The sequence below is a fragment of the Gobius niger genome (assembly GCF_951799975.1).
Source record: "Gobius niger genome assembly, chromosome: 18".
Taxonomy (NCBI): Eukaryota; Metazoa; Chordata; class Actinopteri; order Gobiiformes; family Gobiidae; genus Gobius; species Gobius niger.
In genome coordinates, this window is record NC_136869.1 from 11,786,219 (window position 1) to 11,803,334 (window position 17,116).

At 42.3% G+C, this 17,116-nt stretch overlaps 1 protein-coding gene across 2 annotated transcripts in view; it reads right to left on the reverse strand.

Moving 5' to 3' along the window:
* mmp16a (matrix metallopeptidase 16a (membrane-inserted)) overlaps nt 1-17,116 on the reverse strand; it is a 90,528-nt gene that overhangs the window by 40,872 nt on the left and 32,540 nt on the right. For both annotated transcript variants that reach the window (XM_079576023.1, XM_079576022.1), the window contains one exon: nt 16,292-16,596. In XM_079576023.1, the coding sequence (XP_079432149.1) occupies nt 16,292-16,596 (305 nt within the window). The remainder of the gene's footprint in view (nt 1-16,291; nt 16,597-17,116) is intronic.

Consider the following 17,116-nt stretch of genomic DNA (forward strand, 5'->3'; position numbering starts at 1 on the left):
GACGCACTATCTGAACCAGGACAACTGCTGCTTCTGTCTCCGGCTGCTCCTTTGTGTCTGCGGGCTGTCGACAGGGCCAGCGCTGGTGAATCTATTAAACCTAGCTCTCGTCCTGCCTTGCCGTGTCTGCAAACACAACCTCAGCTGATGGGAGCAACATATGTATACCGGGGTAATTATTTACAGAAATTGCAATGGGGCGAGCTTTTGCGAGTGGAACGCTGCCAACGATCCAAACATTGGCCCGTTCCTGTGGACTCAAGGTAAATAAGAAATGCAGGAGAGGAAAAAGAAAGAAAAAAAAAGGAAAAGAAGGGGGGAAAAATGCCAAGGAAAGGACATTCTTTATGGCTGTCATGTTTATCTCAGCGCAGCACCTGTGACCCAGACAGGAACGTATGCATTTTCATTGTCATCAGTAGTCGTTAATAATGCATTTGCTGGCATGCTTCTAGATTCTGGAGGGGCCCTATAGGCAAGAGGGAGCTCAGATATACTTCGCCAACTGAAAAACTCAAGCAGACATCCCAACAATCTGAGCAAGTCTTAGGAGAGTTGCAGCAATGAATCATAAATAATATTATTAGCTGGCCTCTTTCTGTCTTGTGCACTCATGTTGGTCATTTTTTACCTTTGTAGTAAAGCTTTTTACATAAGAAAACTTACCTACAAGACAGTTTTGCATATAGTATTTTTATTAGAGATGCACCGATCCACCTTTTTTGCTTCTGACACCGTTAATGGGGGTTTGAGTATCTGCCGATATCCGATACAGTATTAACTGATACCAAGAGAATTTCTTAAAAGTGGCCTTCTCTGAGTGAAAAGGTGAATGATTCTCTTATCTCCATTGTGAAATCAATAAAGTCTGTTCTTTTCTTGTCATCATGTTACAGATCAATTATCAGTTAGCCTATATCTATTAATAAACTAATGAGAAGACACATAACAAGGATCACAAACACAGTGGCCTTGATTAGTTGCTGCTAGCATTAGCATTCTACCGCTAGCTTTAGCATGCTGTTGCTAGTCGCTACATTTTTGGGTTTGGATTCTCCTGGTTTTTTAGCTTCAAAATGACGTGCATCATGCCCATATTCACTTAGATTTAGTCGGTGAAAGTTGTGTTTTTCAAGAGCCAAAACTGGTATCGGTTCAGTATCGGATATTTGTATTATCAATATTTCAAAAAGTCTGTGGCGATTTTGAATGGGATTTTTACTTCCTGAACCAGAGCAGGAGCAGAGGTGGGCGGGGCTGTTGAGCCGCCGCTGATACATTGCAGCACGGCGTGGTTTCGTCAACTACGGCGTCTATTATGAATAGACTCTAATTAAATGTATACAATTGTGTTATTATAAACTGGAAGATAATTAAGACTTTCTACCGAGCGCGTTACGTTAGGGGTGAGGCCTTTCCAGGAGAACTTAATCTCTCAATCATCGAGGCGGTAAACACATCGGGATGAATTACACTTATTAAACAACCGTAATCAGATTAAACTTTTATGAAATGTATTAGAGAACAAGTCGGAGTGTGTTTGATTGCCTACATGTCGAAATTCAAGGCCCTGCGCTGAGTTTTTTTGTATCTCCGTTTGCTTTGGATAGAGATTCAACAATTAGAGATCAAGGGAATTAAGAACACCGTAAAAAGTCCTGAATAATGCAGGATTTGCCGGAGGAAACTGAATGCAGAAGGACAAAACTGTTGCCTTTTCCTTCATGCATCATATAAGTTTTGCACTAAACTTTGACAAAAAAAGGGTCAAAAGTTCCTTCTAAGCTCTAATAGGGCTGTTGTTAGAAGGACCTGAACCCCAGGCAGCTCTGTTTTCTCGCTGTACTTGCAAAGGATTACGGGTACGAGGTAATGAGAGCGGGCCGTGGGGGGTGTTGGTTGCGAAGGGCGCGTAGGAGGAAGCTAGCAGTGCCGCCCACATCGAGGTTGTTGCCGCTGCCAGTGGGCGGCTGTCTATTTCGAGTGGCAGCCTGGTGGGCAGAACGCGCTCTTCCTCTGCCTAATTTCAGAGTCTTTGTGAAGAGTGTGAAAGCTATTAAATCCCCACATTTCCAAAAAACGACGCTACTCATAGTTGAAAATTAAAACGTGGTTATGTAACTGCCGGGGATATTTACCGACACAACAAACGGTGCACTCTGCAAACTGCGGATTAATCATGATGTTAATGGCTCTGAGCGTAAACAGGCTTTACTTTAAATATGCAGTGTTTTCTTAGCTAATATTATGAAAGGGAGAAAGTTCCTCTCTCTAGTTTCGCATTTACCTGTGTCAAGTTTGGCATTGTTTCGCAAACCGCACACTCACGCCAACAGTCGAGCAAAGTCCAGCCCTGTCCAGACACACAATCGACATCAGTCACTGCATACACCCCAAGAGGGAAACACAGAGGGAGGATTCGTCCACAAAAGGTCCTGTTTATGTTTCATTTGTGGAGATCAGATTGCTGTATTTCTTTGCCTCGCCCCGTCATGAATAGGCGGGGTGTATGCAGTATGGACAGCTGACTATAATATAAACTCAATTACAAGTTACCGCCAGGTGCCCATAGCCACGGCCCAGCTGCTTTTGGCATGCCCCAAAAATCTCCTAAAAGCTGGGTTTAATGCCAATACTTCAACAATATGCACTTTGCTCGGTTAACTGACTGTTCTGATCTGGTGTTGCTGCAGTTGGTCAAGGTCGAGGCTCAGAAACACTATGTGGCCAAAGAATGAACATCCAAAATGACCTGGTTATTCCATCAATGGATCGCTTCTTCTTCCCTGATGGCATATTCCAGGATGACAATGCCAGGATTCATCGCACTTACATTGTGAAAGAGTGGCTCAGGGAGCATGGGTCTTCATTTTCACACACGGATTGGCCACAGAGTCCAGATCTAAACCCCATTGAGAATCTTTGGGGTGTGCTGGAGAAGGCTTTGCGCAGTGGTCACACTCTCCCATCATCAATACAAGATCTCAAGGTGAAAAATGAATGCACTGGATTAATAACACTGGATCTTGCAACCAAATATTTGAGCGTGTGATGATTTTTTTTTTTTTTTGCCAGGCAGTGTATTTTAACAATGAACTTAATAAAAACAAACAGGGATGTAGGAGTGCACTGTTATTTTAGGCTATTGCTTTCCCATAGAGATACAACCATAATATTTCATAGCCACTACAACTACACTCTATCCGCTCTATCTGACTTACTGAGGATCGGACTGTTCTCACCAGTGCATCAGGAAAATATTTAGCACCCAATAAACCTTTAGGCGCATGCAAAGTCCTGAATAATTCATGCAAAAAAATAACGTTTGACTGTGTCCTTCATAATATATGGTCCATAATGCTACGGTACACTTTACTGTCCCCATAGGGAAAGTTGTCCATTCCTTTTCCTGCAGTGCCACTGGAGCAAACCTGAACAGGCAACATGAGCGCAGCGCCCGGGGACCCATCAACAGAGAGAGAGAGCTTGTGTGGGGTTTAGTACCTGGCTTAGGGGAAAGAGTTTTGTGCATGTCTTAGGCTGACGGAGGAAGGAATCCCATCTGGGGACTCAGCCACCATCATCGGCTCGTTCACTTCCTTGTGTTGGATGTCCAAGTCTTCACTCACCCTATATCCACACACATACGGTAAAACTATGAAAAACATCTCTACACAGGATGTCAGCTGGCACCTGAGCGATCGATACAAAACGCATCAGCGGGTTTTTACAAAAGTACTCGGAGCCTGGGATAACATCAACCAAGACGAATGCGTGAAGGGTGGAGCTTACAAACTTGACGGCATGTTTGTAGCTTCTATTTCTGCCCAAGTTTGAACTTTTGACAGTGAGAAACCCACTTTACACAATGCAATATTAACACAGCAGCATAAAACTCACAAGCCGTGGCGGTCAGAGCTTGTTCGTCAGCCTGCACTTCCGAACCCCTTCCCCTTAAAGTAGTCGCGCTTTTCCCCGGCGCTCAGACTTTGCAGCTGAGAAAGGATAGGCATCTACCTTTTTAAAGAAAGCCTATTCTTTTTCGCGGGGAGACAGGACGCGGGGGAGCTGCAGGGTAAGGTGGATGTGAGATAGAGACGGAAGACAATTTGCACGGAATAACTTTGATAGAGCGAATGTTCGGATCCGAGTGCACTCAAACTACGTGGGAACTTTCAGACAAAACCAGTGTTTGACTATCGAAATTAAACTCTGATACAATCTTTTCTCTTTCAACAGTTTATTCCGGAGCGTCCGCCAATTTCATGCCAACGTTTTGAAAAACAGATTAGTGCATTTTTTCAATTCAATTTAAGTTTGTTCTAAGGGTGAAATGTGGACTTGGAATAGCCTCGCCGTGCATTTTTGTTTCAGGCTGTGTTTGCAAAGACAAGTGTAAATCTCCGCCACATGAAAAGACCTGATTTATTCTGCAATGTATTGTGGCTTCTGGAGAGAGGGTTACTGCGTCTCGAACGAAACAGGACTGAGACTATTTCCTGTGGCCGGCGATTCAACACGAGAGAGAGAGAGAACCGACCGGAATGAGTGTACACGGAGCAGACAGTGAACTTTAACCTCGTCCCGAAACGAACTCAACTCCCACATTGATGGTCAAATAAAACGCCACAGAGACATTCTTGACTTTATATTCAACTTTCTCTGTCTAGAGCAAAGGGAGGTCAGTCTGGGGATGTGCTCTTGAGGCTCGTAATTCCACAAAAAGAGATGTACAAAAAAAGACTACATCAACCAAATGAGTAACAATGTCTTTTAGCTCAGTTTTCATTATCTCAGTTCAATTATGAGGCCAATTATGAATTATTGGTAGAGATTAACATTCAAAAGCTATACATCTATTACTTTTGGTACAATTTATCTATAATAATACTACAAAATAATGATCTTTGGATGGACAGCTACAACTAGTCTTTTTTCGAGGGAATTACAGATCAAATTCAGCAGTGAAGAAAGCCCTGCAGTTAAAAATCTGGCCTCTATGTTTCCTCCTCATCACTCTGTAGGAGCTGCAGCCTAAAAATAAGCCCGCAAGGACACCATATGTCCCACTTCACTTTCCGTAGAAACCGCCCCGTGTCTTATCTGCAGCTGATGCCCTTTTCGCAAAATTGAGACATCGCACAGTCAATATTCTTGTGACTTGATATCCCTATATATGCATCATATTATAAATCAGTCGTTTTGGAATGAGATAAATTCAAATACTGGGCTAAACAAGGACTACACCTGGACTAAAATAGTACCAAATGAACCAGGGCTGACCTAGATCCTCACCATCAGTCTCCGCATTGATTGTTTTTTGCGCTAATGGCCCCTAGATGCCTCCCAAAAGCCGTCCATACTGGAAGTGCAACAGGACATCGATAACGAACGAAGCCAATTGACATCAGCGCGCAATCTCTCCCCTCGGCTAAGCTACGGCCATCAGTCAGTCATGTGATCAATTCTGGGCCGGTCCCGTATCCAATCGCTGCCTGTTTATCGAGCGCCCCTCCCTCTTACATAAGCCCCCGCTACCTGGAGACAGAGGGGTGTTTGTCTAACCCCTCGACTTCTCATTTCCTGCGTGTCGGTTCATCGGCGTGCTTTGCATTGTTTCATACTTTTCAGTCACATGGTGGAATGCAAAGTACAAAGACGGGGAACAAGCAGAGAGAGTGTTGTAATGGTTTACAAAACGGGGTCCTATATGTGTATGTAATGAAGATTTATAATATTTTTTCAACTATAAGATAATAATTATGATCTACAGATCATGGCAATGTGTAAACAAGCAGCAGCCTCCCTCTCTCTTGGTACAGCTGTGTTTTTTTGCCTTCTTCAGCAAACCGCATTTGTGGTTTCTGTGCTCCACATTGTTTTACTGGATACTTTTGGACGTCTTTGCCGTGTTTTGTGGGGTTCGGCAGATTATTTTACTGCAGAGAGTCCATAATGGTCCTGAAGAAAGCAGCGTTTTTTAAAAGTAAACAAACAGCTAGCTTATGAGCTAAAGACATTTGAGACCTACAGATTTCTACTTCTTCTGAAACACAAGAGGCACCAAGAGCCCCCCACACCTGCAGCACAGTGGAGGCGTCACAAGAGGAGCTACAGGAAACAGGGAAGGGACAAATGAGGAGGTATCCAGGCAAGACTCACAGCTAAGCCACACATGCCTTCTGTCCCTACTATTGTTCTGGCTAATGGACGAAATGTCCCCAACAAAGCAACAACAAGGTGATGACAAACTGTTTTCTATGAAGGTTAACCACTGAGAGCTTACACAAACCACGGAGGGATATTTTGTTTACAACTCATAAAAATATTGTTACTGTATTGCAAATATTGCTTCAGTCAGGACGTGTGGGAAAGAGCCATTTTCCTTCTGTTAGTTTCCCGTTGCTTTCATAGTTATTTATATAATCAATAAACAAAAAGTGAAGCATTCCAAAGTAGAGTCTGCACAGGTCATTGTCGTCATAGTTCATTAATGTAATTTCTCTGTGCTTCTGAAATAGCTTCATTCTTGAACATTACTTTAGATCTGATTGAAGTCTATAATTTTCCTAAAAGATGGAAATACGGAAGATTCTCATGTTGTTAAAAGGAATTTTGTAAGATTACTCCTGAAGCAAAGCGCTGCATTCCAATGAAAAATATTTTTGTATTGGCATGTTTGATTAATCTCTGGTCATGATGTTTTCACCGTAGACAATAATCCTTCTCACAAACTTCTCGATTTCTTTCGGGGAGACTTATATCCCGGGCGGAAACTTCTCAGTGGCATATCAAGTCTTTTAAGCCGCCCTTGGCACAGCCTGGCTCAGTACAAACATACAGTGACCATGATCCAACCTGCTCCTTCCTGGTGCCAACTATTATTCCACAAAAATCCAATCAGAGCCAGTGCGAGCGATTCCATCTTATCTATGTGATGTGCGCGGCTTTCATTCCTCGGAGAGAAAACACATAGCGATGACCTTGCGATAAAGCTGTCGTGAGTGTCTTGTTGCCTGTTCGTCTTTTGTGTTGTTTCCAAATGGAAAAACTGTCAAACAAAACGCCTCGGATGTTTCTGCAAATTCATGTCCTTTCAGAAGTGGCTGCAGCATGTGGAGATCTGATGAAAAGACCATCTTCTATCTCCAGATCCATTTATTCTTTTGCCTGTGTGCGCAGCAAATCTCTGTGCAATCCTCTCCTGCCTTACAGAGCTCCGCGCCTCGCAAAATGCTACATTCAGTCTGCTTTCAAGGCACACGCAGCATTTTGAATAACACTGCTCGAGCATTGTATACGACAATAAATCATCGGATAGTGTTCTCATCACCGCTCACAATAAACTTTAGCTCTGAGCATGATTAAAGGTGCGTTATGCAACTTTTTATGTGCGTGTTTGACCTTGTAGTGACCCGGCAGCTGTATGAGTGGTTAACATGGCGCCTTTATTTCCCGTCACAGTGGTCTCTAGGACGCTCCAAGATAACTTGTTTGTAAGTTTTCACTGCTGATGGACCCTCTTACCAGAATACCTACAAAACAGTTGATTCTGGAGCGTTGTCGAGGCCACTGTGACGGAAAGTAAAGGCGTCATACTGACCATTCATACAGCGGCTGAGTCACTACAAGGTCAATATACGCACACATCAACCTTTTTTTCCACATAAAAGTTGCATAATGCAGCTTTAAAGGGACTAGACACAAATTGTCATTTTTATACTCACTACTGCCGCCTCAGGTCTTACGTGTAACTGCAGTTTCTATATTAAGAATAAACACCTTTTTGAGCGCAGGATTTTAGAGGCAGTTGTGGTGAATAGATCTGGGCTCATTCTACATGAATGGACTTGGCTGGAACATGTAGGGGGAGGAAAATACATAATTTTAAAACTACGTCTTCTATAAACTTCTGTAAAGCCGCAGCTGCCTTGAGGCTGCAAACCTGTGCCAACGGCCACCCTGACAATCACAAAGTATCGGGAAAAAAGGTTTATGTAATACTGGTATCAAAAAGTATCGAAAGCGGGTACAAAATCTTTTTTTTCTCATCTTTAGAGACCGAGTTTGGACGCTGTTGGTCCCTGATGGAATAAATCAACATTGTTGTTCTGTTTTAAGGTTTAAAGTTAGAGATATTTTAGTATAGTTATCGGAAAAAGTATCGTTTAGCCAGGTATCGGTATGGTAAATTAGTATCTAAAAAAAAAAACAGTATCCAGCCTTACACACAAGCACATGTAAATGGTTTTGATTTGTGTGGTTTTTCACCTCCAAAGACCTCTCACTGCTCTTTTCCAGACATGTCACTCATTCACAACCTCAAACAACGTACACAGGCACTATAGACTCTAGAGACAATGTAAGTTTAGTGTTTTGCCCGAGGACACAACAACAGTAGACCATAAGAGCTATACAATGTTCCCTTGCCCTATCCGCAAATTTATCACCATAACGATTCTCCCATTTCTCCCAAGTTTTCCATCGAAGAAAAATAATCTTCCCTAGTGTTCCTTCATAATGGCTGATCAACATGAAGTTGTTTCACACTTGAAGTTATGCAACATTTATAAAATAAATACAAATCTGGTAGGCATGGTAGACCTGTGAGTGAGAAAGAGCGAGAGGCAACCATCAAACGTTCCTACAGGTGTTTGGATTACATAACGCCGCTCACTGTGGCTGGATACAGTTGTAGCCTGATTTTTAGCAAGCGCTGTCGCAGACCTTGATATATTTCTGCCAATTTGAAATGCATTTTGTCAATCTGATATGATGCTTTGAAGCCAGTGCGTTTTTATTAGCGTTTGTTCATTTAAATAGTAATTTTCCCGTCACCCCGGGCTAGCTTTATAGTCTACAAGAGAGAGATGGAAAAGTGAGTAAATCCAGCTGTTACTTCAACACAAAAGGAGCGCTTGAAATCTGTGTCAAATCGTTGGATGTGTTTCTTGATGTTTGAAATGTGGTGCGATGCAGAGGAGTGGTGTCAATTGCTTTTTCATATGACGAGCTCTGGAATGTGTAGACTAATATCGACAACAGATGCAGAAAAATCATAAGTAATAAATTGTAAGATGTTGAATTAATGTGTGGTATAAATTGTCAATCAGAGAGCTCAGAGTCATGTGATTTAAGTTGCCAGGTCCATGTGAAAGGCAACCCAGATCGCCTTTACTTTTGCAGTACCATTTTGATTTATAAGCAATAAGCAGTTTTTTTTAATTTTAATAAAGAAATTTAGAAGAAGAAAGAAAGAAAGAAAGAAAGAAAGAAAGAAAGAAAGAAAGAAAGATGGAAGGAAGGAAGGAAGGAAGGAAGGAAGGAAGGAAGGAAGGAAGGAAGGAAGGAAGGAAGGAAGGAAGAAAGGAGGGAAGGAAGGAAGGAAGGAAGGAAGGAAGGAAGGAAGAAAGGAAGAAAACAGAAAGAAAGAAAGGAATGATGGAAGCAAGGAAGGAAAGATGGACGGAAAGGAAGGAAAGAAGGAATGAAAGAAAAAAGGAAGGAAGGACAGATGGACAGTAGCAAGGAAGAAAGGAAAGAAGGAATGAATGAAAAGGAAGGAAGGAAGGAAGAGAAGAAGGAAGGACAGATGGACAAATGGACAAAGAAGAAAGAAAGAAAGAAAGAAAGAAAGAAAGAAAGAAAGAAAGAAAGAAAGAAGGTAGGTAGGAAGGAAGGAAGGAAGGAAGGAAGGAAGGAAGGAAGGAAGGAAGGAAGGAAGGAAGGAAGGAAGAAAGAAAGAAAGAGCCTTTTGATTGCAGAAGGAGGATGCTACAAGTGCAATGAGCATTTTCAGAGTGAGCACATCCTTGTTTCTAGGTTTTTTTCTTGCACTTCTCTGGTTTTCTAACAGGCCATTGTCCTGCGCTTTGGACGAAAAGGTGAATCTCAAGTGACACGAAATTGCTGAGGCTCCTCACTTATATTGAAAGCACGCAGCCAGTAAAGCCACCATACACACGGCACGCCATTTAGTATGCCATTAGCTAATCCCGCTGTGCATGCAAGAACTGCCTGCAAGTGCTAACTTTGGGAATAATCCCTTATCCTTAAATGCCTTCAGCGTATAGTGTGAAGTGACGCTTATACATGTCATGGATGAAGTCTTCATTTATATGTACAGTACTGTGTTTATCTTTTCAGTGCGTGGGGATTATTCCTACGCCGGTGGTGGCCGCGTGGTTCAAAACAACAACAATAACAGCGTCACAGCGGCGGTGCTGGCACTAGTCAACGTGACCGCGGTCGGTATCCTGCTCGGCAACAGTGGATTAGGTATGACAGGCACAGACGAACTACAGGGCAAGGCTCATCTCCCCCTGCGAGTCTGATGGAGGGAGCGTGGATGACAAAGAGAGAGAGGAGCAGACAACGTGTACTGTGAAATTGCATCATAACCGGCAGCAACGTGGCAGACAAAGCAACGTGGCTGATAGATGCAGTGGAAATCTTCAAACCGCTGTAACATCAGGCGGAGGTGTGTCGCAGAATCACTGAGGTCTTCCACCCGGTTGAGATTTAACAGGATATACGGAAAAGGTTTAGTCAGGTGGAAGAAGTCTGCGGTTTTATTTCCAATTCAGACAATATCCAGAATATTCATCTATCAATGTTTTTCGGAACAAATTAGTACATGTGACAATGCACTCGCTGGGAAATATAGAGGATCGGATAAGAGTACAGGCAAGATATTTTTCAGAAAACTTCGGCCTGGCGCAACAACAGCTTTGCTCAAGACAAAGTTGGGATCTTGTGTACAAACAACAGTGCGCCAGTGCTTTTGTGGGTACAAGCAGCACTAACTACAACGAGTGCTTGCTGCTTCCTCTTCGCTCTCCTCATGAAGTTGTTGCAGGGCAAACTACAAAGCATTTCTTCCACTGTGAGTTAAACACTGCCCATGTCCCGAGAAAGAGAGAATGTGTTGTTGTTCCCGCTCTAGAGCTAGTATTAAATAGTGAGGCAAAATTCCAGTCTGGCACTTCTATAGGAGGAAAAGCTTGTAGAGGGACCACTGCCGTGCATAACATTGCCACGGCAGTCTGTCCAGCCACCTGGACTGCGCCAGTTATGAAGCTGAAGATTTCACGTAGCACCCCAGTCAGCGAGAAAGTCTTGTCTACTGTATAGTCTGTGTTTAGAATCATACAATCAGGCCCTGTATGTTAATTGTCACTTCCTTTAAGAATATGCAGCAAATTGGCAATATCTTGCAGAGAGGAAATAGAAAACACAGCAGTCAATTACCTTTCTATTCAAATGGAAGTAAAATACAGAAAAACATTTTAGCCTTAAAGGGACTATGCAGAGTTTTAAAATGTCAAACCTATGTGTTTTCCTCCCCCTACATGTTCCAACAATGTCCTAATGCGTAGAATGAGCCCAGACCTGTTCACCACAGCTGCCTCTAAAATCCTGCACTGTCGCTCAAAAAGGTGTTAATTCGTTACACGTATGACCTGAGGTGGCAGTAGTGAGTATAAAATGGCTAACTTGCATCTAGCCCCTTTAACAGAGTCTTAAAGTCATACCTTAACTTGTATTAGTAATTCAGCTTAACTGTACATAGTGTTTATCAATGTGCACTATCCTCTCCAAATAGCCAAATAAAGCAAGTACGTAGTAAAGTATTTTTGCCTGTAGATTCTTCTGATCCATCAAACTCACTCCAACTCCAAACTGCCTTTGGACGGCGTGTATGGCATGCGTGGTTTGTCAATTATGCAAAATATCGTGCACCAGTTTAACAGAGACCATGCTGTATCCCAAAAGCACGAGGCCTGTTGTAAGCACTTTGGGTCTCTCCAATGATAAAAGAGCTGCAGCTATAAATGGTAATCGCTCTGGTGCGGTATCAGCGGTACTAGTTGTATCAATATTGTGTTTTACTGTAGTCGCGGCCAGCCAGAGTCCGCGCGCTGCCTCTGAGCTTTGAGCGGCTTGCCAAGTGAAAGCATCTGGCAGGAATACAAAGCACCTCCTATTAGCATTTTTCTGGCTGTAAACTGGAAATAAAAAATGTAAAGGCATCCGATATCTCAGGCCCGAAGCCGCTATATGGGCACCTCAAAACGCTTTCTGCCTTCAAAAATTCATCTGAAGGTAACACCATCCCTTCCTCGCGCCCATCCCCACAGCGAGCAGTTGGGAATGGAGCGCTGCATGATTCATATTTGGCAGGAGAGGCATATACCGTAGAGTGCGTAATAGAAGTGCACGCATGATTATGGATGTTTTCGCAGAAGTGTGGGCCACAGCGGGTCTGTATAAATATTGTATTGAAGGCTGGGGGGGGGGGGGGGGGGGGGGGGGGGGGGGAGCGCTGCTGTTGGTTTGAAGGGAGTGAATCACAGGCTACGATGGCTGCGGGAGGTGACAAGACTGTGATTGTACGTAAATGGGGCACATGTGCTGGTCACCTGCTTGTATGGACACAAAGAAGATTCCAATGGGTAAATATCTTAACCTCTTAACTAGGGCTGTCACGATAATTACTATATCGACATATCGTTCAATAAATAACAGATAAACGATATATTTTTGCACTCGATTTATCGTCTGTACATTTCTTAGCATTCCGCCCTATTTTTCCTTTGTAAAATTTTAACTCAAGCCAATTGAGTTAAATTATATTTCATGTTTATTGCAGCTTATGGTATTTCATGATGTTGCACTTTTAGAACAAAGATAAATTATCTGAGAGTTGACAGTATCGAGTATCGTTAGAGCCAATAATATCGTTTATCGCGATACTTTCCTGCCTCAATATATCGAACTTCAAATTTGTTATCGTGACAGGCTTACTCTTAACCCCACCCGAACCAAGCACATTTTCACCTGTTTTGGCTTTACCCAAATCTAAAAGCTTCAACAACATAAAAAAAACACATCAACATAGTGACAAAAGGATGAAGGATGAAAACGCAACAAAAACATGCCAGAAAAAGCAACAAAAATGTGACAAAAACATGACCAAAAAAAAAAAACTGTGGAAAAAAGCCACAAAAAGAGACAGAAATGTGACAAAAACATCAACAACAAAAAAAGCAAAGAAAAAACAATAAAAACAACAAAAAAGAGAGGGAGAACATGCTTCAAAAATGTGACTAAAAATGCATTAAAAAAAAATCACTTTTGCAGGCCTTGGCTTTGAAATTGCTCTCCAGTTGAGAAGCTTTTAGATTTGGGTAAGGCCGAATTGGAGAATATGCACCCAGCGGATGCTTGGGTGGTTAGCATAGCACCTTTACTTACCATCCGGATGACCAATAGGACGGTCCAGGATCAATAGTTTTTTAGGTTTTCACTGCTGATTGAACCGTATCCATGGTTACGTATGCAGTCCATTCCTAAACCAACCAGAAACCCTGAAAAAAACCTGAAATAAGATTGATCCTGAAGCATCATAGGAGCCACCGGGAAGGAAAAGCGATGGCGCCAAGCTAGCCACCCATACAGCCGCTGGGTCACTGGAAGGTCAAATACACACTAATCCAAAAAGTTGCATAATGCACCTTTAACACACTGCTTGGGGCCGCCTTTAGCTTTGATTATAACATCCATTCACTGTGGTATTGTTTCGATAAGATGATGCCACAATGTCTCATCACTGTCCAGTATTTTTCATCAATATCTCGTATTCTGACACTCAGGGGGGGGGAAAAACGTAAATCGGCGCCTATGGTGGTGCAAATTCATCTCCTTCTCATTTTGAGTCATGGCGTGCGTTTTCAAAACATCCACAACTCATTACCTAAGCCTCTCAGTTTCTGCTTGAAATTCAATCTTCAACACCAAGTTCCTCGCTTCTATTTCTGACACATAGTGCTCAACAACTCCCACTCAGCTCTGCTCTGCTCTACTCTCCTCTTTCTCTTCAAATGTTGTCTTTGCTTCTCTCCGCTGCTCTGTCTCTCTGGTGAGCTCTTGAACCGCCAATATTTGTCTTGAGATACTCCGCCATTCTCTTTTATCCTTTCGCGGCTATCACCAAAGGCTTCTTTTTCTTTTTTTTTCCTTTTTTTTTTACTTATAAAATCCGAGCTCTGACTACACTTTTCTCTCTGCATTTTCAATTTGAGGTCCCTCACTTGCTTAGTCACCCCCGTCATTGTTTTGACTCATAGTTCTGTAAGCATCATGACTCCTCTTGACTTACTCCTTGGGCTACGCGAGATCTACTTGCACATTGCGTTTGATAAAAGATGCAAAATAATATCGTTTTTGGCTCCCGGTCAGAAACAATGAGCTACAAAGCCTTGTGTCATTTCTTCTGTTGTCGTTCTCATCAAATTCACTGCAACACTGAAGGATGGAGGGGTCAGAGATTGCGCTGTGAGCTTAGTCCGCTCAATGTCACAGAAGTCAGCGACAGTTCGGCGAGAGACTTACGCGCTGTCAGATCAACTCCGAGCGTTACAGCATCCGCAAAGCGATGAACGACACAATAACTTCTTATGCTGAAACGGAGTCAAATCCTGTGTGATTGATTACGGCAATACTGTCAGCCCTAGCAGTGAGCGCTTGCAATAACACCCAAATAAAAGTACTTCACAACACAGTCCTGACAGAATAGATGAGTGGATTCCCTTTGACTTTTGTATCCACAGTGGGTTTAGTTATGAGGAAAACGCTTTGAAGAACGAGCATTCAAGCCCTACAAAAACCATCCCTTTAGTTAATAGAGACATTGGTCCTGACATGTAAATAATGCTAGATTTACGGATTAACAGCTCGTAGTTTTTCATCATTAGGGCGTACCGTTATATTTTTTTCGATACCGGTACTTGAACGATACTTGGTTTACGATAACGATACTTGAACTATCCTTTTTTCAGATACGTATACTATGTTATTTGTCACATAGAACCATGAAACAGATGAGTAATGTGAAATTATTACATTTTTCTTTGTATTTGTACCATTTTATTTGAGGAGAAACAACCAAGAAACTTCCTTTGACTAAAAGAGAAGAAAATTAATTTAATTTCCCCCAAAATTTCTATTTTTTCCCAATTTATCCTACTTGTTATTCCCAATTTTTTGTATTTTTTTTTTAATTTTCCCCAATTTTTAAAGTTTTTTTCCCCCACACTTTTTTCCTCAATTTCCCCAAAATTTTCAAATTTTTCCCAATTTATCCTACTTGTTCTTCTTGTATCCTACTTGTTCTTCTTCTTATTTTTTTTTCCACTTTTTTCTCAATTTATCCATGTTTTTTTCCCCCCAATGTTATTTTTTTCCCCTCCAATTTAAATGTTTTTTTTTTCCACTTGCGTTGCATGAATATGAAGATTTTATGTTTCTTTTCAGTACCTGCTTTCGATACTTTTATTTTATCTAGTACCTAAGTATTTTCTTTTCAATACCAAACTGGTATTGTTAAATGGTACCCAACCCTATTCATCATAAATATTCGTTTTAAGGGATGAACAGTGGCGCAGATGGGGTCGTTGTGTCCTTGGGCAAGACACTTCACCCACATTGCCCCAAGTGTCTGCGTGCATTGGTGTATGAATGAGAGTGTGAATGGGTGAGTGGATCCTTGCTGTAAAGCGCTTTGAGTGCCTAATGTAGGTGGAAAAGCGCTATATAAGTTGAGACCATTTACCATTTAACATGGCTCTACTATATGAATGTAAATGTGGCTTTCCGGAACATCAGCACTGATTTATTTACATTTTCAAACTTAAAACAATGTGAGTTTGAAAGAAAAAGGCTCTCAATCAGCATAGACTAAGTTGGTTATCATCTCAAGGGCAGCAGTAGGAAATGTAGACGCTATAAAGATTATATGAAAGCAGTATGTTTTCGCCAACAAATCAAAGGCGCTGGTATACACAAAGATTCTATCAATTAATCCAGGAAATACCCATGGGGCTTTAGCGGAAGAAGAAGAAACAATCCAATTAAACAGGATTACCCAAACCTGTCCGACTGAAGCAAATAGACTACTCCATTGATGTTTTTTGACGAAGAAACAATGGCTTAGAGCTCAGAAAGTTGATATTGCATAGAGTATCACATTTCACATTTAGGCTGGAGAGATAAATGTCATGCACGATCGATCATTGCACAAAGGCGCCTGCACAGACTGTTGTGTCCTGCCGGAGTACATGTGTGAACTAAGTACTCAGCAGCAGTAACGGAGGAGCTATAAACTGCTGTGGTTTTGCTCCAGAGCGAAGTAAAACATTTTATTTCGCCACTAACCTTTCCCACACCGAAACCGCACAAAGCCATTCCCGGCAACGTTCCCCTGAACACGTCACACAGCGCGCTCTCTTACCGTCATGATTGGGGTTTCCCAGCGTCCACGGCTCGTCGGAATCAAAGTGCGTGTCCCCTCCTATTCCCGGCCCGGGGAAGTAGGCGTGCGCCAGGAAGCCCCCCTCCCCGTCGAAAGGCGAGCTGTCGCCGTGGAAACCTGAGGCGAAGATGATGGTGATGTCCACGTCCTTCTTGCTCCGCTCCAGCTCGCTGTACGGCACGGCCTCGAAGCGCAGCGGCGTCACGTTCTGCCAGACGTCGAACGCCCGGCGGATGGCGTCGTGCGTCTCGTCCGCGCCCACTTTGGGAGTGACGTTCTTTATGCTGAAAGTAGACACACCTCATGATTATTACTGAACTGTAGAAGGTCTTCCAGGAGTTATGAGTTATTCAGAGATGAGGACGTTTCACCTCCCATCCTCCTACTCTAAACAAGCCCGTCAAGACGCCTCATTTCGAAAACCTTTGCAAAGAACATGAGTAGAATATACACGTACACACTTTGAGAGGAGCAGGCACATTAAACACATTACAATGTTAATATTTTTATAATATTTATCCAATTATGTCATTGGGGGCAATAACCATAAGTGTAGTAGTATTTTATTGAATTCCACAACACTATATAAACTTGTAAAACAATATTTCAGAATATCCTACAAAGATTTAAAGCAGTACTAAGTAACTTGTTTACCATAATAAATCCTTTTTGTAGTCCCTCTGGGGGTAATACAAGTGTTAATCGGATAATTGGGGGGTCTTTCATCTCCCCCGGTGTCTCTGGCCAGAAAACCACAATTGCAACTTTGCTGCCACCGGTTAGGAGCCACCAATACACACTAAT